Below are 24464 nucleotides of genomic sequence, written 5' to 3'. Positions count from 1 at the left end.
ACCACATGAGGCTGTTTTCCCACACATTACCACACGAGGCTCCGTCCCTCCACATTACCACACGAGGCTCCGTCCTCACACATTACCACACTAGGCTGCGTTCCCACACATTACCACACGAGGCTCTGTCCCCACACATTACCACATGAGGCTGCATTCCCACACATAACCACACGAGGCTCCGTCCATCCACATTACCACACGAGGCTCCGTCCTCACACATTACCACACGAGGCTCCGTCCCCACACATTACCACACGAGGCTCCGTCCCTCCACATTACCACATGAGGCTCCGTCCCTCCACATTACCACACGAGGCTCCGTCCTCACACATTACCACACGAGGCTCTGTCCCCACACATTACCACACGAGGCTCCGTCCCTCCACATTACCACACGAGGCTCCGTCCCTCCACATTACCACACGAGGCTCCGTCCCTCCACATTACCACACGAGGCTCCGTCCTCACACATTACCACACGAGGCTCCGTCCTCACACATTACCACATGAGGCTGCATTCCCACACATTACCACACTAGGCTGCGTTCCCACACATTACCACACGAGGCTCCGTCCCTCCACATTACCACACGAGGCTCCGTCCCTCCATATTACCACATGAGGCTCCGTCCTCACACATTACCACACGAGGCTCCGTCCTCACACATTACCACATGAGGCTGCATTCCCACACATTACCACACGAGGCTCCGTCCCTCCACATTACCACACGAGGCTCCGTCCTCACACATTACCACACGAGGCTCCGTCCTCACACATTACCACATGAGGCTGCATTACCACACGGGGCTCTGTCCCCACACATTACCACACAAATCCAGTTTGCTTTTGATTTTACACTGTGAATAAAATGTATTAGTATTATTCTGATTTTTAATTATTATGATTGTTATTAACTTCATTTTAAGTTAATTTACCACCTGCGTAAGCGCTATTGAATGTTGTCATTATTTACTTTAGTTTAATCACTAGCAGCGTTAATTAGATAGCAATGAGCATGCAGAGCGTTAGCTGGCTTGAAACAGCTAATCATATATAAAAAGAAAAAATGATGAATAAAAAAGTAAAATGATTTGCACAAATGATATGGCAAAAAGTGGCACCAATGACTACTTCATATAAAATGTGAAAATATATAAATAAATCAATTAATAAATGCCTTGTGGCAATTTATATGATACGATCAGTATATACAAAACATGATAAGGTAATGACAGTCTTATTTAATTTAATGGTAAAAAATGACAAAAGTGAATATCATCATAAAAAATGAAATAATAAAAATTCATACCCATACAAAGTAGCTGAAGTGCACATTAAATAACAACTATGTGGCCAGCCATAGTAAGTATTATAAAGTGCAATTAGTAAAAGTGCATAAAAAATCCCACACAGACTAGTCTGACACTCCACTGCTCCCCCACACACACACACCACTCTGTAACGCGTGTTTCGCTTCCGCTTCGTCAGGGAGTGTGGGTTGTGGACATGGCCTTGAGGCACTTTCTCCCCTTCCCCGAGCAGTCATGGCTTATATCAACAAGCAAGGGGGAACAAGGTCCCATAACCTAATGATGGCAGCGGACATTCTACTCCAGCTAGCAGAGCAACACCTACTGTCCCTTACGGCACATCACATAAGGGGAATAGACAACACAAAGGCAGACTTCCTGAGTCGCACAAAATTGAGACCGAGAGAATGGTGTCTAAATTCCCAGATTTTCCATCAGATAGTGCGGGCATGACAGTGGCTGGAGATTGATCTGTTTCCCAGCTTGCACAACAGAAAAGTGAAGAACTTGGATGCTCTTCAGATTCCCTGGAGATTCAGGATTCAGTCATGAGGAAGATCAGGATGGCCTATGCATTTCCTCCAATAGCGACGATTCCAACAGTCATGAGGAAGATCAGGCGAGGGTGATTCTCATTTCTCTATTCTGGCCGAAGAGACCATGGTTTTACCATCTAAGGCTAATGTTCGTGTCCGATCCATGGATCCTGCTGGAGATCCCAGACCTTCTTACCCAGCTGCCAGTATGCAAGTCACAAGTGAAGGGCTTCCATCTAGCAGCATGTAATTTGAGAGGACATTACTGAGTCAGCAGGGGTTCTCACCAGGGCTAGTCTCCACCTTTTTGAAAAGTAGGAAACCAATTACATCAAGGATCTATGGTAGAACATGGAAGACATTTCTGGATTTTTCATGGCAACCCTTAGGGGATGAGGCCCGGGAAGGGTCCATTCTAGAGTTTCTGCAATTGGGGTTGAAACTAGGGTTAGCAACTAACACTCTCGAGGTGCAGGTATTGGACCTTGGTTCCTTGTATAATTGCAACCTAGCAGCAACTAAGTGGGTCTCTCAGTTTATAAGATCCTGTAGTAGGTCCAGACCGGTTATAGTCCCAAAGATTCCTCCATGGGACCTGAACTTAGTGTTAGAGGCGCTAACTAGAAACCCATTTGAGCCCTTACAGGATTTATCTGCAAAGTTCCTCACTCTTAAGAAAGTTTTACTTTGTGGACCTGGCATCAGCCCGCAGGGTGAGCGATATACAGGCCCTGCCCATATGTCCCCCCTGCACACAGGTGTATGACCATAGGCCGAGTCCAGCCTTAGAACAACTCTATCTCTTCAAGGTGGTTCTTAAATTCCATAGGAGCCAAGAGAGATTACTTTGCCCTTCTTCTGTAGTAACCCTAAAAATCCTGGGGAGGAAAAATGCCATACCTTAGATGTGAGAAGATCCATGTTGGAGTATATGTCCATGACCAATCAGTGGAGAAAGGACAAGTCCCCTTATAGCCTTTCAGGGTGGCAGGAAGGGGTATGGGGTATCCAAGGGTACCATTGCCAAATGGATCAGGGAGGCCATTAGTTTATCTTACACTACGAGTGGTGCTCTGTTTCCCGAAGGCATCAAGGCTCACTCCCCCAGAGCTGTGGCAACTTCCTGGGCAGAAAAAGCGGAGGTATCAGGCCGCTACCTTTTTTAAGCACTACAGACTGTATCTGTCATCCTCTGCTGACTTGACCTTTGGTCGAAGGGTGCTGCAAGTGGTGGTCCCTCCCTAAGGTGTTTCAGTTCTCCAAAAATCTCTCAGGTGTGCTGTCATGGGTGAAGGGAAAACACCAAGGTTACTTACCGATAGCCGTTTTTTCCGGTACCCATGTCTTCAGATGGTTTTCACAAGCCAGCCCGAGAGACATCTGAAGTGTTAGGGGGAATAGGGTCCTGGCTGTCAGATTAGAGATGGTGTGATGTGGACCGCACCACACTGTTCTCTCTGTCCCTTAGGAGGGAAATCAGGGTGGGAATTTACACTCTGTTGCCTGAAGTCACAAACTGTATCTCAAAGAAAAAAATTATTAGTAAGCCACAACAAGATGGTAGAGACTGGTCTGAACTCAGACCCTTGTCTGCCTCACTGGACACAAAGCAAAAACTGGTTAGTTCTCTACCAGTCGGTGGGAGTAGCCTGCTGGGGATGAGTTTTTTTTCTGCCTAGTGTCAGCAGCATACCCCCATGGTTTCCTGTGTCTCCCAATGAAGTGATAGAGAAATGCTGTGTTTCCATTTTTTTTTCATTAATATTCTCAAGAAAAAAACACAAGCTAATATATATTTATCATAGGACCTGAATATTAGGCTCCACATATTGTTAAACAAGGCAGTTATTTGAATAACTGGAGTGAGAGAAAAAAATGGCATGTCCTAAAAAAAATATGACTACTCATGAACTGTTTATGAAAATGAATAGTTGTTTTATGGAAATGCAGGTCTGCTGTTTTATGGCGCTTTCCGCCTTGATCTCAGTACATCCCTATCATAGCCAGTTTATCAAGAATGGTCTTGGGGTGGTTCTTATAGATCCAGTTCTGCTGTTCTCTTTTAAAGTATTGGTCTCTTTTTCACTGAATTTCCTTAGGCTACTTTCACACTAGTCCGTCGAAACTGGCCGTCGCAAACCGTCGGCCTGACGGACAGTGTGTTAATTAATCACAGGGGACGGAGTTCCCGCTGCGCATGCGCGGTCGGAAATGGCGGACACGACGCACAAAAAAAGGTACATGTAACTTTTTTTGTGCCAACGGTCCGCCAAAACATGACGCAACCGTCGCACGATGGTTGCAACGTGTGGCACTGCGTCGCTATGTATAAGTCTATGGAGAAAAAATGCATCCTGCGGGCAACTTTGCACAATGCGTTTTTTTCTACATAACGACGCATTGCGACTTGCGTCGAACGACGCTAGTGTGAAAGTAGCCTTACATACGACATCTTAAAATTCTTCATGTATTTTTGAATATGGATTTCATGTGTTTTTTGTTGAAATATGGCCTCTACTATTGTGACCATTCTGTGTCCTTCTATACCCACTTATTGATAGGCCTGGAATCCAGCCGCTGAAGAGCAGTGCTTTGATCGTTGTCATCGTCTTGGACAGACTAAGGAAGTGATCATTACTAAGGTAAACCTGATTAATATTGCTTTAAAGGGACAAGCCTTGATCATGTGAAGGCCTTCTCTACTGATCAGCATCATTTCGGCAGTGGTGACTGTGAATGGCTCCTAAGAAAGCCAAGGAGAGAATGTGTTTGGTGAATGAGTTCCTGCTGTAAATTGGACAGATGTTCCCTGCGGCCTGGGATTACTTGATGACATCTCGCAGTGGCTGCAGTTATGAATGTGTCATATTGGATTGAAATTTAGTTACTATCAGAGCCAGTCATACATCCTACATAATAATCGCCAGTTGGGACTTCCGGCCACTGTCCCCGAACCCCAAAAGGCACCGTGGCAGTGTCCCTTGCGCCTGCGCAAGTGACATACCGTGTGTCCGGCGGTTGCTGGCCGGTGCTGCGGGTGTCTCCGGTGCCCAGCGGTGCTGCGTGGGTGTCCGAGGCGACAGGCCAGAGCCCCGGTACTTCCACGGTTCCATGTGCGGTGGTCTCTGGGAATATGGCTGCCGCCAAGGGCGGCTCATGCGCAGATGGTGATCTCGGGACAAAGATCTCGAGAGATGAGATCTCAGCGCTGAAATCTCATCTCTCGAGATCTTGGTCCCGAGATCATCATCTGCGCATGCGCCGCCCATGGCGGCGGCCATATTCCCAGAGACCACCGCACATGGAACCGTGGAAGTGCCGAGGCTCTAGCCTGTCGCAAAATGTTGGCAGAGCCCTGGGCAGCGCCGCTGGGCACCGGAGACACCCGCAGCACCGGCCAGCAACCACCGGGCACCTGGAGACACCCGGCAGCAGCACAAGACCCCCGCAGCAGCGTGCCGCACATCGGAGCCCCCCTCATCCCTGACTGCGGCCTGCAGCATCACCCCACTCCTGCCTCCTCCAGCAGCTACCCTGGGACCCCGCTTCACCACAGCCACCACCCCTGGTAAGCAATAAGATAAAATGGTGGTGCTTCTTATAATCCTTTTCATTAAAAAATATTTTTTTCTTATTTTTCTCCTCAAAATTTGGGGTTCGTCTTATAATCCGAAAAATACGGTATGTTGGAAAGCGCAAACGGTGTGAGACATGTCCGCTGCTCCTGTCAGCACCACTAAGCATGCACAGATGTTAGTTTCACCGCACTCCCGATGCCATAGCATCGGGCCTATTTCTAGTGGGGAGATAAAAAGCACTTTGTGTGGTGTTTTTGAAGGCACTAGGTTCTGGATGAAGTGGCCATAAATCCAGCTGATAATCTGCAGGTGCAATTCTACTGCTAACACCATTCCACAACCAGTATGTAGTGACTGCTGATCTTTGCCATACACTATAACATCTGCTTCCTGCGGGATGAATAGAGCAGGAACTGGTTTTCAGACTAACGCCGTCCACACCCGCTGATATCGACAAGTTTGACTGACCCTCTACTGTGTACGGGGGGGCATCCGTCAACTGCATCCATATTCATTACTTTAATGAGCGGTACCACGTGACCGCTGAACACAGGAAGAGTTACCAGCACCCGGAGACCATGGGACATGCAGGGACCGCACTAGGAGCAGGTGAGTATGATGTGACAGCCGCCGCTCCCTCACCAACTCCCTGGGACAACGACTCAATTATAAGCCGAGAGGGGCATTTTCTAAAAAAAATGGGCTGAAAATCTCAGCTTATACTCGAGTATATACGGTATTTCACACATTGCGCTTTGCAGGAGGTCATAACCACATAAAAATGTATGTAAATGTTTTCTGAGTTCCCCACTAACTGGGACTGCCATATTATCCCCAAGTGCTAAATTTTGCCTTTTTTCTGCACAGCAGAGCTGATGTGGGTCTTGTAGGACCCAGCAGCTCCTACCCAGCAGTCACACATTATTGGGACCGGAGGAATAAGAGCTGTCTGCCCTTTCTTTACTGTAGATATAGCACTTATTCCGGTCATAAGCTATCTTGGTTTTCTCTAGCAGAGTCTGGCGGTTTCTTACAGCCGGCTCCTTGCTCCTGCACCATCTCCTTGCAGTCGCTGATGTCCTCTAACATCATTAGAGAATAGCATTGGGACTGTGTGTGAGTGTTCAGGAGTTGGGTGGTCTGCAAGTGGCCAACAGCAGTCCAGGAGCTGTCACATGATGGGAATGAGCAGCACCTGGTGGGCCACATTAACTATAATGGGGTCTGTTGGATTTCCGCCATGTTGTCCAGTATTTTACCCAATAAAATAATACAACCTTCTTTGCTACTATGTCTGCTATTTGTAGTGAAAGCTGTGACTGAGGCGCTGCAGCAGATGAGAACCTGGGCCTGTGCTGAGGCACGTAGCACAATGTCTGTGGCCTGATCACTGGTGACAGGCTGGATTCACGGATGATATCATTCTTCTCTGAACAGTATTATTTGGGGTTTTCATTTTGTAAATGATTATTGCAACCGAATGTCTTCTACTCTCAAAAAACCTGTTTTCTGGCTGACATCAGGGAGGCCAGACACTCTCACGCTGATTTCTTACAATTTAATAACTTACAATCTTATCCTTGTGTTATGTTTTCTGACCTCTTTAACTAAACTGAAGCCTTTAGTGTACTTGACTCTGCACATTCTAGCTTATTGCAAATACATTAACAGAGGTACAGTCTGAGTGATGTGCACCAACGTATTTCAGATGCGAGTTGATACAATGTGACCTCTGTGATGAAGGCTAGCTTCACACTAGCGTTCGGCAGGGCTGCGGATGGCAGCCTTCTTCCTCGATTAAGCCCCGCCCACTGCCGTGCCTCTTCCTTAAGCTCCGCCTACGTCTGCATGTGTTCTGCGTACCCTATCTTTAACATTGGGTACGCAGGCCATGCGGATGCCTCCACATGCGTCGTTTTGAAGCTGCGCCGACTGCAACAAAATCCTAACATGCTGCGTTTGATACAAGTCAGCGCAGCGTCAAGATGACGCATGCGGAGGCAAGCGCATACATCCGCATGGCCTGCGTACCCAATGTTAAAGCTAGGGTACGCCGGACACATGCAGATGTAGGCGGAGCTGAAGGAAGAGGCCTTCACGGAGGAAGAAGGCTGCCATCTGCAGCCCTGCCAAACGCTAGTGTGAAGCCTGCCTAAGATCATGAACACCCCAGAATGGTGGGTACTGACCTCTCTATGGATGGCACTAGTGCCTGTATGGGGGAGCATGGTTATATACATTAAACTTCATATAGTCAAGTGATTTGTTGCTGAAATTCTTGTTATTTCTCCTTAGTTTGTTATAAAAGATTCTGTTGAAGAAAATATGTTAAAGATCCAGAGCAAGAAGCGAGAGCTTGCTGCCGGAGCCTTTGGAACCCACAAGCCAAGTGCACGTGAAATAAAAGAAGCTCGGATTAAAGAAATAAGGACACTCATTGATTTGTAAAGTTTGCTGTATAATTGCACAGAATAATGCTACATTCACACATACCTGTACCACAATGTGTGATGTACAGACTGATCGGGGTCTCCTGACCTGAACTCAACAACCTCCCAGGCATATATGAGGCTGCTGGGCTCAGGGCAGGAGACCCGCGGCTAATCCGTGCCTGGACAATGATACAGATGTGAATCTAGTGTTAATGTCTTATTGATATGATGCTTCCACATAAAACCAGTAAAACACCCTTACATTCCTGAAGCAGCCGGTGAGCTGATGTGCTGGGTCTTAGCAGTTGCCACAAGCAATAAGTTTAAAAGATGGAAGAATTGTTGCCCCCAATTTCTGCCTTTCTAACATGTTTATATAATTTCATTTTTAACATTTTAATTTCGTTCTACAGGTGCAATAGTGAAATTCGGTCTGTTATCATTATCATTTGTGTCCGAGTCTTTTTATATAATTTTTTGGTAATTTCCTTCTGCAAAACCAGATTTGCCAGTCTTACTAGACAACACTCTCAGGGGGCAGCATTGGAGATGATGTATTTTGGCATATAGTGCTTTTGTGATTGGACTAAAGCTTTTTCAATTATGCAGCTTTCATGTATGAATTAGATCATAGTGCAATCAATCACTTCTGAGTGGGAAGAACAGAAGTCGCACTCATTTGAAATAGTACCTGACCTCAGAAAAAGCAAGGTCTCATATATTGTGGCTGACAGACTAAAGTTTTCTTCTAGTAGCACTGAATTCTGTCCAATATGCAGCGTGTGGTGGGCTTTGCTTCCACTAGAGCCAGAAAACAACGTCCAGTTTTGCTCAAACATGGATGTGATTTTTATTATTGCATTTCTACCTTCAGATGGATTCTTAATCATGATGATAGAATGTTATATCACTATGTTTATGAAGGACATGCAATGGTAAAGTGCCGAGCTCTCTTATGGATAACACAAGTGCCTGGATCGGGGAGAACCTTTTTTTTTTTTTTTGTTTTTACACATTAAGGCTTCCACTAACCTCAAAAAGGACCTTTTACCAGTTTGAGCATGTTTAACTGTCCACATTGTGGAATAGTGGCTACATATCTGAATAAAACAAAGTACCTGTTAATGCCTAATTGGGTTCATCAAACATTTTTCATAGGGGCACGTGCTACTTATCCTTCATAACTTTGACCAATAAACAGGAGGTGTCATGCAGGAAAAAAAAATATGCTGCAGCTACTGTGTAGCAGAGATCAGAGCTGATCATTATTAAAAACACTTCCAATCTCTAGCAGTCGGTGTGGGGGGAAATGAGAATACAGCAATGCTGATTACAAACACTTCCAGCTCTCCTCAGCACAGTATCAGTGCGGGTGGAATGGGTAGCTCTTTCTGAGCTTGTGAGAGGAGAACTGCTGTAGATGTGTTTATAGTAACACTCAGCTCTGCTTTATACTACAAAGCATCTACAGAGAGCAGGACCTAATTTTTTGTTTTTATGCCCCTGCATGACGCCTCCAGCTTATGATTGGTCAATGTCATGCAGGGGGGAAAAGTTCACGACTCCAGAAGTAACGCTCAGTTGGACTTATAAATTATAACCTAGACTTTGCAAACCAATATATCTGGAACAGAGATTAAAAATATGTTTTACTCTGGTCTGCAGCTACTCCAAGATGTGGCCAGTTTTACCACTTATCGAAAGCAGTTATGACTTTTAATGATGGTCATTAATGAGCCTTATTCCTCAGTGTCACTTTTTTACATCGCTGAGAAATGTGTGTAGTACCCTCCTCAATGAGTGAAAATGCTGCCGGTTCAGTTGTTTTTGACAGCTGACGCCCTGTGGCATCGGTCCCGAACAGATCAGAGCCCATTTACCCCTTGGATGGCCTTGACCACAGCATTTTAGTTCTTGAGAGAATTGATTTGGGGCAAGATGACCTGTTAGACCTTTCCGATGGCAGGGTCTCACCACCGGTGTCCATGAAAAACTATCACTGGCATCATACACTGAAACCTGTCAAAGTATAAAATGATCATGTTTCATCTTGGGATGAAGTACTATATATATATATATATATATATATATATATATATATATATATATATATATATATATATATATATATATATATATAGTATTTTATATAAGACTTTTTGATCACTTTTTAGTACATTTTTTGCGTGTCAGTATAATGAAAAAGGTACATTTTTGTCACTTTTTTACAGTGTTGGCTGTACAGAATTTGCCACCAGAGATGCGGTTTAAAAAAAGAAAAGTACACAGAATTATCATTGCCTATAATCCTAACTATAACTCTGCCACATTTATTCTGTACAGCCAACACTGTAAAAAAGTGACAAAAATGTACCTTTTTCATTGTACTGACACGCAAAAAAATGTACTAAAAAGTGATCAAAAAGTCTTATATAAAAATATTATTTTAACATCCTAACAAGATAAATGATGTTTAAAAAATAATGCTGTCATAAGTTTGACATATGGGAAATATTATTTATTAACTATTTTGTGTGGTAAATCTTTATTAAGGATTTAAGCATTCAAAGTTTGAAAAACTTAAGTTTTCTACATTTTGATCAAATTTCAAATATTTTCATAAAAACTTTAATTTTAAAGGGGAATATTAACCAATAGATTGGAATAATAATAAATTCCACAATCGGATGTGTTAAATAAAATAATATATAATCTTATAAATGTGCCCCTGCTGTGTACTGTGTGTGTCTGACCGTGCAGGAACATGGTCTGATCATATCCTGGGAAGGTAAAAAAGGAGAGTATACAGGCAGGACAGCATGAGATCACTGTTGATTCTTCCTGTAAGGTAAAACATTCCCTGACTGTATTATCACAGGAGCAAGTGTTTCTGCCCCATCTCCAGCCCTCTGAGCTCACCAGAAATCCAGTCCATGAGCTAGAAGTATCAACTGCAGCTGAGCTCATAGGTCACTGACATGATTTATGATAATCCCAGAGGGCTGGAGGCTGTGCAGAGACACTGTCTCCTGTGATAAAACAGAGAGGTTTTACCTCAAAGGGCAGCATGGGATGGCAGCTGATTCTTTCTGTATCCTCTCTTTTGCTTCCGTCCCTGCCCAGGAGCTGTGGTATGATCAGACCATGATCATTCATGGTCAGATACAGCCATTGCACTGTCCTTAGTAGGGCAGTTTTATAAGAATATCTCCACAAGGGAACTTTGTTTTTAATAACACATGATTGTGGAACTTATTCTTCCAAGATCTATTGACTAAAATGTACTTTGTAGGACAACCCCTTTCTGGCATGATCGCAGCATTCCGGAGCCGGCAGAAGGGCTGACAGCCCCTCTGCCTTTGGATCGGAGACCCCACGGCACACCGCTGGGTCCCGATCGCTGCCATGGAGACCCGATGTCGTCATGAAGATATCTGGGTCTCCAGACCTGAGAAACTTCCGGTCATGCGCAGTGATGACCAGGAAGTCTCTCAAGTCAGTGTAACAGAAACACGGCGCACATTTATTCTGCAGTCTGCGCTGAGCGTTTGCTTGGGGGGGTTCCGTGTAAATCTCTGAAATACGTCCTTAAGACAAAACCTCTGGCAGAAGATTCCCTATAATGAGGCAGATGGAGGCACTGGACGCCATCTGATCTGGCGGTGTCCGTCTTTTTAGGATTGCATAAAAGTGCCATCGGCCACGGTTTTGTGCACTTCTGAAAAGGACACTGCTGAACAGAGGCCAGACAGGGTCCAGAATAACTCTGCTGCCTCATTATAGTGACTGGATCCCTCAGGGGTTTCATCTGAATCACATCACTCAGAGATTTAGTTGGAAACCACGAAGTAAGTGGTCAGTGTAGAGCGCCGGATAAATGTGATCCCAAACAATATCTAAAATGTTCCCAATAAAAGCTTCAACTCAATCCACACAAAAAGCAAGCCCTCACTCCGGTCTTTTATCGGTAATATAGGGGGCTTCCACGTTACTGGTAGCACAAAGGATCTGGAAAAGCAAAATGTCTCCTTACCCACCAAAAGAAATTCAGAAAATTCTCCGCTCGCAAATCCAAAAGCCTCCCGCCATTCTGAGCCACACAGTGTACCTAAACCACATGTAAGTGCTTCTCACTAAATTAGAATATCATCAAAAAGTTAATTTATTTCAGTAGTTCGATACAAAAAGTGAAACTCATATAGAGTCAATGCAAACAGTGATCTATTTCAAGTGTTTATTTCTGTTAATATCGATGATTATGGCTTACAGCCAATGAAAACCCAAAAGTCATTCTCTCAGTAAATTTGAATAATTAACAAAAACCTGCAAAGGCTTCCTAAGCGCTTAAAAAGGTCCCTTAGTCTGTTTCAGTAGGCTCCACAATCATGGGGAAGACTGCTGACTTGACAGATGTCCAGAAAGCAGTCACTGACACACGCCACAAGAAGGGTAAGCCACAAAAAGCCATTGCTAAAGAAGCTGGCTGGTCACAGAGTGCTGTATCCAAGCATATTAATGGAAAGTTGAGTGGAAGGAAAAAGTGTGGTAGAAAAAGGTGCACAAGCAACTGGGATAACAGCAGTCTTGAAAGGATTGTTAAGAAAAGGCCATTCAAAAATTTAGGGGAGATTCACAAGAAGTGGACTGCTACTGGAGTAATTGCTTCAAGAGCCGCCACACATAGAGGTATCCAGGACATGGGCTACAAGTGTTGCATTCCTTGTGTCAAGCCAATCATTACCAGTAGACAACACCAGAAGCGTCTTACCTGGGCCAAGGAGAAAAAGAACTGGACTGTTGCTCAGTGGTCCAAGGTGTTTTCAGATGAAAGTAAATTTTGCATTTCATTTGAAAATCAAGGTCTCAGTCTAGTGTGAAGTTTCCATAATCAGTGATGGTTTGGGAAGCCATGTTATCTGCTGGTGTAGGTCCACTGTGTTTTATCAAGACCAAAGTCAGCGCACTTCATGCTTCCCTCTGCTGACAAGCTTTTTGGATATGGAAATTTAATTCTCCAGCAGGACTTGGCACCTGTCCACACTGCAAAAGGAGCCCCGACCAAGTATTGAGTGCATTTACTGAACATACATTTCAGTAGGCCAACGTTTCAGATTTTAAAATCAAGCTGGTGTTATATAGTATTCTAATTTACTGAGATAATGACTTGGGTTTACATTGACTGTAAGCCATAATCATCAACATTAACAAAAGTAAACACTTGAAATAGATCACTCTTTCTTATGACTCTATATGAGTTTCACTTTTTGTGTTGAAGAACTGAAATAAATTAACTTTTGGATGATATTCTAATTTTGTGAGCAGCACCTATATTTAGATATAATCGCTTCAGGTAAAATCCTGCTGATTAGCTTTAATAATGTTGATGCTTTTCTCAGTGGTGTGCACCATGCCGGAAGTGTTATTTCTGTCAAGGACAGGAGAGTCATTTCAGGGGTAAACCGCCGGCATTTTTGTGGAATTTGACAGCTCTTTTTCAGCTCTGCCCAATTTAAGATAGCCACTTCAAACAGCAAAACAAACTGCCAAGTCTCAAAAATGTAGCAACTATTCAAAATTTTCTGCTGATTTTTTTAAATTACCATAAGTGGATAGGTAGATGAGGAATGATTGTCTGGCCACAAATCACCAACTCTTACCTAGATATACTTTGATTGCACCATACAACATTTGTAGACCATTGCCACCTCATTATAAGAAGTGGATTGTTACTATGAAATCCTTTTGTCAAATTCATTGGGGGTAAGGGACGCAGACCTTGGGTAATTGCTGCCGTTAGGAGGCAGACAGAACTAAAGTGTTTATTCCTTCCAACCAGCTATACCCCTTCACCTACTGAGCTGATTCAATTTGTAGCAAGCAGTAGGAGAGAAATAGCTGAAGCTTTAGCAGAAGTAAAATGCAGATCAGAGATCCAGTGAGAAAAAAAAAATGAAACTGGTGACACCAATTAATGTGATACCTATAAAATAAGAAAAAAAATTGTCATTGTGGAATACACACCTTGGGACATTCAAAAGCAGTACCCAAGTGGGCAAAAGTGTTCAGAACACAGCTGTCCCTGATCTACACGATCTGGAAATGGCAAAATGCAAATTTATGCACCTTATTGCACCAATATGTGGATTGGATCATATCTGTATGGACTATAGAACAGCTCTGTTTAAGCAGATACAAAGAAAATGACTTGCCCAATACTGCAATGGGGCATTCTGGAGAAGCGCTGTGAAATTAAACGCACCATACCAGACCAAACTTAAGGGAAGCCAAGAAGTTCAATACACCATGAGTATTAAAATCCCCCTTATGGAGGATAAGGAATAGGAAAGCAGCATTCTCGTGGTGTTATCTTCCTCCTCTCTCCCCACAAAAAAACAACACAAGTTTGAAGCAAAAACCAGATTATATTCCTATAAAAAAGTGGCTATACAATCTACAACCTAGGATTTAATCCCTAGTTTGGATTAGCTGTTCAGAGAAAGGAATGCGTGATCTCGTATGGAGGAGACAAGCCATGACACGCAAGGATGAAGAATCAATAATTTGGATGGTAGAGAGGAACCCAAGAGCAGAGCTAGGAGATGTAATTCAAAAAGTGACTGGTAAGCGATGCTTGTCAGGAGTAAAAAGCACTAGGATGTTTGTTGCTGAAAGATGTATAGTAGAAGCAGAGCTAACTACAATTTCAAGGGTGACCCAAGCACCTGCCTCAATGCCGAGTGTAAAGGTATGTGTCCACGTGCAGGCAATGCTGCGTGTTTGACACTGCGCAGAGCCGCAGCGTCAAACACGCAGCATCCAGATGTTACAGCATAGTGTAGGGGATTTTATCAAATCCCGTCTCCACTATGCGTGGTAACACGCACCCGGCGGCCCTGCGATTCCAGACATGCTGCGCGTCTTTTAATATCGCAGCATGTCTGTGCACCTTGCGGCGCCGCTGCAAGGTATATCACAGGGCCCTATGTGTGGGGTGCGATGATGCCGGGTGTGTGCAATGAACACACATTCGCGTCACAGAAGGGGGCGGGGCTTAGGGCAGAGCGGGTTTGCCGCTCCGTCCATACCGCCGGCCATCCTGAAAGTGGACACATACCCTAAGGATCTTCAGTCTCTGACCAGAATGAGTCAGATTAGAATTTAAGGATGTTAAACCTGATCTATACAAAATATGATTACTTAACTGACAGTCCTTTTTGGTGGACAAATTTTTTTTGCAAACCCCTACTGGGTTGACTGACCACAAGCTACAGCAGCCCATGTAAGTTGAAAGGAGAATGCATCACAGAAGAGGCCATATGATTGGAACCACTAGGCTGTAGGAAGACCTGGAAAAGTAGTACAAACCATAAGTTGCTTAGACTAGACTGGCCAATATCACCCCAAGGAAAGCAGTCACTGTACACTCACTGGCCACTTTATTAGGTACACCTGTCCAACTTCTTGTTAACACTTAATTTCTAATCAGCCAATCACATGGCGGCAACTCAATGCATTTAGGCATGTAGACATGGTCAAGACAATCTGCAGTTCAAACCGAGCATCAGTATGGGGAAGAAAGGTGATTTGAGTGCCTTTGAACGTGGCATGGTTGTTGGTGCCAGAAAGGCTGGTCTGAGTATTTCAGAAACTGCTGATCTACTGGGATTTTCACGCACAACCATCTCTAGGGTTTACAGAGAAAGGTCCGAAAAAGAAAAAAAAATTCCAGTGAGCGGCAGTTCTGTGGGCGGAAATGCCTTGTTGATGCCAGAGGTCAGAGGAGAATGGGCAGACTGGTTCGAGCTGATAGAAAGGCAACAGTGACTCAAATCGCCACCCGTTACAACCAAGGTAGGCCTAAGAGCATCTCTGAATGCACAGTGCGTCGAACTTTGAGGCAGATGGGCTACAGCAGCAGAAGACCACACCGGGTACCACTCCTTTCAGCTAACATAGAACAACACAAGAACAACAGCCATAAAGATCCTAAATGAATAATTTTATTGAAACATTATTACAAAAATAACAATGAACAGGTATAAAAGCATGGGGAAATGACACTCAGGCCACGGCCGGGCCAAAAAACATGACCAGGTGTCCACGCACAGACCAGGTCAGCAGCAAAGGTGCAGCATTGTAACAGATTAAATATTGCACAAGCCCATAAAAATTACAAGACCATGCTTGTCAGTGAATATTAGTATCCTGGGCAGTGCACTATTGCAAACAATAGACATATTAAGGATGTATATATTTTAGCTGCACACCCGGTGCACGCACAGAACAAATTGTGCAAGGTACTTGCCTATCAAGCGTACCAAACTATGCCTACACGTAAATATGTATATTTATATTATGGGTAGTGCAATGCTCAAATCAATTGCCATATCCAAACATACATACCTAAGCTGCACGACCGGTACACACACTGGACCACCTGGCCGAACCCCAACGCGCGTTTCGGAGCTGCCGCAACGCTCCTTCCTCAGGGGGTGACAAAAATCATGACGAAATGTGTCTTATATAATAGTATGTGCAGGTGAACTAGCCGCACCTGAACATCAGCGGCACAGACCGCCCCCATCATGGCCGCCGGCAACAAGGAACACGCGGGGCCCCACGTAACCAAGCGTCGGACGGCAAGTGGAAGCGTTCATGCCGCAGAGCAACAGGCGCATGCGCACAAAACAAGAACATGCAAAGATGCCATATTGAAAAAGGGAAAAACAATAAGGGCACAGGAAATATGAAGCAAGGACTGGAATAACATAAGATATACAAATGAGGGCAAAAGACTAAACAAAGAATATGACACAAATATAAAAAATAAGAAGTAAACAATACAATAACAAACCAATGTATAATGACAAGTGGCACCAGACATAACATAACAATACAAAATGATAAACCCACGTAAAAAAAATATACATATGCACCGACATAAATACAATTTACAATAGTCAAAATAAGCATAAATGTACAACCCAACATATATATGTGCATATTACTGCTAAATGAAAAATCCAAAATTCCAGTGAGCGGCAGTTCTGTGGGCGGAAATGCCTTGTTGATGCCAGAGGTCAGAGGAGAATGGGCAGACTGGTTCGAGCTGATAGAAAGGCAACAGTGACTCAAATCGCCACCCGTTACAACCAAGGTAGGCCTAAGAGCATCTCTGAATGCACAGTGCGTCGAACTTTGAGGCAGATGGGCTACAGCAGCAGAAGACCACACCGGGTACCACTCCTTTCAGCTAAGAACAGGAAACTGAGGCTACAATTTGTACAAGCTCATCGAAATTGGACAGTAGAAGATTGGAAAAACGTTGCTTGGTCTGATGAGTCTCGATTTCTGCTGCGACATTCGGATGGTAGGGTCAGAATTTGGCGTAAACAACATGAAAGCATGGATCCATCCTGCCTTGTATGGAGCATCTTTGGGATGTGCAGCCGACAAATCTGCGGCAACTGTGTGATGCCATCATGTCAATATGGACCAAAATCTCTGAGGAATGCTTCCAGCACCTTGTTGAATCTATGCCACGAAGAATTGAGGCAGTTCTGAAGGCAAAAGGGGTCCAACCCGTTACTAGCATGGTGTACCTAATAAAGTGGCCGGTGAGTGTATAGTAGAGACACATTAACCAAAGCAGAATGTGGTCCACAATTTTGGACTTGCAACACTGGTATCCAGAATTTTTTTAAAAAAGGGGAAGGAAAAGATATGGTCTTGGTAAAAAAAAAAAAGGGATCAAATCTGAAGGACCAGGAAGCTCACTCACATTAAGATATTGATTAAAGGAGGGGGTGAGGCCAAGCTGGCATGGGTGCCTGAAATTACCAGACAATGTTGTAGGGACAACATTTCTTTGGAGGAATGGTTCTGGGTGGTATTGTGGTAAGAGAAATTGCTGGATATTTACTGTATGTGAAAATAGCTGAAGTCAGACAGGAAGAGCTGAATCATCTAAAAGGCTACCTTAAATGGTGGACTTCAAGCCACCCTTCTCATCAACTCCAGGCATGTAGGTTAGAAGAAAAAAAAAGGAGCAAATTAATTTGTACTTCACCTTCTGTCTCAGGCACCCAGTGTTGGGGGAGCAGTAGTGCAGCACTGAAGACAACTGCAAGTGTGCTTGTTTGTAGTAGAACTGTACAGTACTGTGTTATAATCACACACAGCTCTGTAGCACAGCTGGCTGCACTATGAGGACAGCGTTAGCCTTGTACTATATTAGTAGTATTGTGTTATAATCACACACAGCTCTGCAGCACAGCTGGCTGCACTATGAGGGCAGCATTAGCCCTGTTGTACTGTATTAGTGCTGATCTGTGCAAAGCTGTGTGATTGAGAACACACCTGATTCCCGCCTGCCACTCCATGGGCAGGGGTTAGGAACTGGAGGAAGGAACATGTACAGAGCCATAAAGAGGACAAAACATGAAGTACAGAAAGGCAGCCTGAAATAATGAGTGTTAAGGGGAAGGCAGTGGTGAAGTAACCTGAAAGTCAGGAGCGTGGCTACATAGGATGTGACTGACCTGGTGAGGAAAGGGGGACAGGGAAGACCAGAAAGACACAAGAAAAAAAGAATTGATATTGCATTGTTGAGAACATCAGTTTCATGCAGATGTTGACCTGGTTGGTCACTGTAGGCATGTCAATAGCTGGAAGGTACCCATATCAGTAGGAGCCGACATTAGAAGTCACTGAAGCCAGAGGAGAGAGCCAGGTCCACTACGAACACCCACCCATCATCTACAGATGTTGAAAGCCTAGGGCATTGGACCGTGTTAAAACCTGTCCATTAGACAGCAGTGTGATCATAATCTCTAGGGCAGTGAACTACAACTGCTAGAAGAAATGTTTCATAACTGTTGTCCATATAATGGACGACTGCAGCTTATATTAGTCTTTTCACATTAAAGTCACCCAATTAAAAGGATTGTGTGTAATGGCATTTGAGAACTTGTATGGCATATAATCAGCAGTTTCTACCAGATGATCTGTCAGATTAACTCCTTTACCCCCGAAGGTGGTTTGCACGTTAATAACCAGGCCAATTTTTACAATTCTGACCAGTGTCACTTTACAAGGTTATAACGCTGGAACACTTCAACGGATCCCGGTGATTATGAGACTTTTTCATGACATATTGTACTTCATGACTACTAAAATTTCTTCAATGAAACTTGCGTTTGTTTGTGAAAAACAAAACGGAAATTTGGCAAAAATTTAGCGCTTTTCAAACTTTGAATTTTCATGCCCTTAACTCCTTCATGACCTTGGGATTTTCCGTTTTTCCGTGTTCGTTTTTCGCTCCCCTCCTTCCCAGAGCCATAACTTTTTTATTTTTCCGTCAATTTGGCCATGTGAGGGCTTATTTTTTGCGGGACGAGTTGTACTTTTGAACGACATCATTGGTTTTACCATGTCGTGTACTAGAAAACGGGAAAAAAATTCCAAGTGCAGTGAAATTGCAAAATAAGTGCAGTCCCACACTTGTTTTTTGTTTGGCTTTTTTGCTAGGTTCACTAAATGCTAAAACTGACCTGCCATTATGATTCTCCAGGTCAGTACGAGTTCATAGACACCTAACATGACTAGGTTATTTTTTATCTAAGTGGTGAAAAAAAATTCCAAACTTTGCTAAAAAAAGAAAAAAAATTGAATAATTTTCCGATACTCGTATCATCTCCATTTTTCATGATCTGGGGTCGGTTGAGGGCTTTTTTTTTGCGTGCCGAGCTGGGGTTTTTAATGATACTATTTCGGTGCAGATACGTTCTTTTGATCGCCCGTTATTGCATTTTAATGCAATGCCGCAGCGGACAAAAAATACTCAAGCTACTTACCAGGTAGCGGTGTTTTTCAGGAGTCCATGACAGCACTAACGAGAGAGGGGATCCGCCCTTCAGGGACAGGAAACCTACAGAGATAAAAGGGCGGCACCTCTCTCCCGCATCAGTTGGATTACAGAGCATGAGAGGACCTCCATTGATTAGTAACACATAAATATCTTAACACATTTCACCTTGTGACTAAATTTTGTAGAAAATTAACCTACATTAGAATATACTTATCGTGATGAAACCCATACCAGTAGAAAGGGAGGGAATATAGGAGTGCTGTCATGGACTCCTGAAAAACACCGCTACCTGGTAAGTAGCTTGAGTATTTATTCAGTCGTCATGACAGCACTAACGAGAGAATTACAGAGAAAAGAGTATTAGGGTGGGATTACTGCTTCCAGCACCCTTCTACCAAATGTGAGATCGTTGGAGCTACCAAGATCTAATCTATAATGATTCAAGAAAGTAGACGGAGATGACCATGTGGCCGCCTTACATATGTCCTCAATTGACACCTCCGATCTCTCTGCCCAGGAAGATGCCATGGCACGAGTGGAATGAGCCTTTACGCCTTCCGGGACTTCTAGGCCATGCCGGATAGAAGGCTAGAAGCCTGCCTCCTACCCGGTCCGCCAGTCATTGCGGCTTCCTGTTGTCTCTAAAGGAGCTAAACATGTAGCCTCTACCTTTCTTTTTGTTGGCATCGTATCTGGATCTTTCTCTATTTGGTCTTGTTCGATCAAACCACCTCCTATTAGTGCCTCTTCTGTAAGAGGACCTACCGAGGTAGGGAAACCGTTTCTTACTGTCTCCCGCTTTTTCTAATAACTCGTCCAGAACCGGACCGAATAGGTGTTCTCCCACACACGGGATGTTGCACAATTTGGATCTGGCCTGCATGTCTCCTTGCCAACATTTCAGCCAGATTGCTCTACGGGCTGAATTAGAGAGCGCGGCTGACCTAGCCGCCAATTTAACTGAGTCCGCTGAAGCGTCAGCAAGGTAAGCCGCAGCCCCCTGAATCATAGAGAGGGAGGATAATATTTCATCTCTCGGCATCAAGCTTCGGGGCTTTATCCCACGTGGCCGAAGCAGACTCCTCGAACGGATACTTCCGTTTGAAGGATGGAGGAAGAGAACCTTTTCTTTCCGGTTTTTTCCATTCTCTGGAAATTAGGGCGCTAACTTTCTCCACTACCGGAAAGCATCTGCGGGATTTACGGTCCAGACCTCGGAACATGACATCCTGCATGGATCTCTCTGGTGTCGTCTGCTCAATCCCAATTGTATTATTTACCGCTTTAACTAGGCGGTCTATGCGGTCAAAAGAAAAACAAGAATGTTCGTATTCAGAACCCGAGGAGGATACTGACGAGAGAGAGACTTCCGACTTCAGATCTCCTAAGTCACTATCCTCATGTGAACTTGGGGATCCAGGGTCTGTTATTTTAGACCCCCTATGAGATTGAGATCTTGTAGAGCTTCTAATCTCCTGTCTAACCATCTGTCTTAGACTAGAAGCGAAATCCGGTGTTTCTTCCGCTATTAGACGCTGGATACACGGACCACATAGTCTCTTAACGTATTCGTCAGGGAGAGGAATACCACATTCTGCACATTCCTTGTGCTTGGATTTAGAGGACCGCTTTTTTCCCTGATGTAAAAAGAGGGAATAAGGAGGGACACTAATCACTAAGTGAACTTTCACGATGATCACTTACCCCTACAGTGTCCAAGTGGTACCGAAGATTGCGGGGGGACCCTCTCCACCGAAGCAATATCCATCCGGCTCGAGGACTTTCCGGCTTTATCAGATTGCCCAGCTTTACCTCCAGGACGACTACTGCCACTAGAACGTCGCTGGGTGTTCGCTGTATGGGGCTTCTCCAGGGTTAAACACTGCTGCTCAGAAGGCAACTGCACCTGCTCCTGAGACTCCATTGTAACAATGGACATGAAGCATGAAGCAGCCATCATTGAATTCTTAAATAGCCGGCCCCCTGAAGGTACCTCCCCCTGATGGGGGACAGCCGGCCAATCCCGGTGAACTGCCTGGTACAATCTGGCGTGTGGGAGGCCCCTCCCCTTCCAAGACCCCCGCCAATGGTACCACGATCCTCGTCTGGAAGTAGCGCCGCCAGAAATATCCGAAAAATCCGCGCACGCCGCCTATACAAAAGAAAAACCGCTGGGCGCCGCCATGTTTTCCTCAGTGCGACGCACTGCGCATGCGCCGAGCGTCATTGCCTGCTGCCGAATTAAGCCCCGCCCCCCTATGCGCGTCACCTCCGGTGCGACGCTTCCTGGACGCTGAACGCAGCGCTCGTGCTGGTTAGGATGCCGGTGAAAAGGGAACGCTCCAGCGCAGTGCCGGCAGTAAGCGTATCGCTGCTGCGCTGTGTGTTAGTTTTAGACGCCGATGAGAGGGGACGCTCGAGTGTAGTGCCGGCCGTAAGAGTACCGCTGCTGCGATGTGAGTACCGTTTAGAACGCCGGTGAGAGGGGACGCCAGGGAATGGAGGGCCTCCCACCGTATACTCACGCGTACCTGGCGATGGGACACCCCTGGAGACAGCACTCCCCCTGAAGGCTGCTCCTGCCGTGCTGTTGCCTACCCCCACAGCCCTCTGTGGTGTGGCACATCCAGCGTCGCGATCAACACCGAGGAAGGGGCCATCCCGCCTCCAGGATCGGTGAGTCGGACCTGGGTCAAATTTTCTTCGCCTTCTTCCAAAGGCCTCTGCAGGGTCCCCTGTCAGGGACAGGAAACCAACTGATGCGGGAGAGAGGTGCCGCCCTTTTATCTCTGTAGGTTTCCTGTCCCTGAAGGGCGGATCCCCTCTCTCGTTAGTGCTGTCATGACGACTGAATAAAACGTAATTCTGGCGTTTCGAATTTTTTTTCTCGCTACGCCGTTTAGCGATCAGGTTAATGCTTTTTTTTTATTGATAGATCGGGCGATTCTGAATGCGACGACACCAAATATGTGTAGATTTGATTTTTTTTTTATTGATTTATTTTGATTGGGGCGAAAGGGGGGTGATTTAAACTTATTTTTTTTTCTTTTTTTTTCACTTTTTTTTTTTACTTTTACCATGCTTCTATAGCCTCAGTAGGAGGCTAGAAGCTGGCACAATGCGATCGCCTCTGCTACATAGCAGCGATCTGATGTTCGCTGCTATGTAGCAGAATTGCAGGAGTGCTGTGAGCGCCGACCACAGGGTGGCGCTCACAGCTGCCGGGGATCAGTAACCATAGAGGTCTCAAGGACCTCTATGGTTACTATTCTGAAGCATCGCTGACCACCGATCATGTGACGCGGGTTGGCGATGCGATCATTTCTGGCCACCCAGCCGGAAGCGGTAGTTAAAAACCCCTTCCCGACCTGTGACACAGCGTATGCGTCATGAAAGTCGGTGCCAATCCGACCGGTGACGCATATGCTGTGTCACAGAATGATCGCGTCCCTGCAGATCTGGTGAAAGGGTTAACTCCCATTTCACCCGATCTGCAGGGACAGGGGGAGTGGTACTTCAGCCCAGGGGGGGTGGCTTCACCCCCCCGTGGCTACAATCGCTCTGATTGGCTGTTGCACTTTCAACAGCCAATCAGAGCGATTTGTAATATTTCACCATGAAAAGTGGTGAAATATTACAATCCAGCCATGGCCGATGCTGCAATATCATCGGCCATGGCTGGAAAACCTGATCTGCCCCCCCCCCCCACACACCCACCGATCTCCTCCCCAGTCCTCCGTTATGTGGTCCGGTCCCCTCCGTCCGCCTGCTCGCTCCCCCGTCCTGTCCGCTCCCTCCTTGCTCGGATCCACCCCCCCTGTCCTCCGATCACCCCCCCTGTGCTCAGATCCACCCCCCCACCAACCCTTCATACTTACCGATCCTCCCGGTGTCTGTCCGTCTCCTCGCTGGGCGCCGCCATCTTCCAAAATGGCGGGCGCATGCGCAGTGCGCCAGCCGAATCTGCCGGCCGGCAGATTCGTTTCAGATATATTTTGATCACTGCGATATAGCCTATCACAGTGATCAAAATAAAAAAAATAGTAAATGACCCCCCCTTTATCACCCCCATAGGTAGGGACAATAATAAAAATAAATAAAATATTTTTTTTTCTTTTTCTACTAGGGTTAGGATTACAACTAGGGTTAGGGGTAGGGTTAGGGCATGTGCACACAGTGCAGATTTGGCTGCGAATCCGCAGCGGATTGGCCGCGGATCCGCAACGGATTGGCCGCTGCGAATTCGTAGCAGTTTTCCATCAGGTTTACAGTACCATGTACACCTATGGAAAACCAAATCCGCTGTGCCCATGGTGCGGAAAATACCGTGCGGAAACGCTGTGTTGTATTTTCCGCAGCATGTCAATTTTGTGCCGATTCCACAGCGTTTTACACCTGTTCCTCAATAGGAATCCGCAGGTGAAATCCGCACAAAAAAACACTGGAAATCCACTGTAAATCCGCAGGTAAAACACAGTGCCTTTTACCTGCGGATTTTTCAAAAATGGTGCGGAAAAATCTCACACGAATCCGCAAAGTGGGCACAAAGCCTTAGGGTTAGAGTTGGAATTAGGGCTAGGGTTGGAAATAGGGTTAAGATTAGGCTTGTGGTTAGGGTTAAGGATAGGGTTAGGGGTGTGTTGGGGTTACAGTTGTGGTTAGGGTTGGGATTAGGGTTAGGGTTGGGATTAGGGTTACGGGTGTGTTGGGGTTAGGGTTGTGGTTAGGGGTGT

The 24464-nt window shown here is 45.2% G+C and overlaps 1 protein-coding gene across 3 annotated transcripts in view; it reads left to right on the top strand.

The window, feature by feature from the left end:
* HLTF (helicase like transcription factor) overlaps window positions 1-8307 on the top strand; it is a 136274-nt gene extending 127967 nt beyond the window's left edge. For all 3 annotated transcript variants that reach the window (XM_077290834.1, XM_077290835.1, XM_077290836.1), the window contains exons 23-24: window positions 4414-4494; window positions 7726-8307. In XM_077290834.1, coding sequence (XP_077146949.1) covers window positions 4414-4494; window positions 7726-7878 — 234 coding nt within the window. In that variant the 3' untranslated portion in view covers window positions 7879-8307. The remainder of the gene's footprint in view (window positions 1-4413; window positions 4495-7725) is intronic.
* Window positions 8308-24464: the final 16157 nt, after the last annotated feature.

Source organism: Ranitomeya variabilis, chromosome 2 (genome assembly GCF_051348905.1).
Source record: "Ranitomeya variabilis isolate aRanVar5 chromosome 2, aRanVar5.hap1, whole genome shotgun sequence".
Lineage (NCBI taxonomy): Eukaryota > Metazoa > Chordata > Amphibia > Anura > Dendrobatidae > Ranitomeya > Ranitomeya variabilis.
This window is presented reverse-complemented; position numbering and strand designations above follow the sequence as displayed.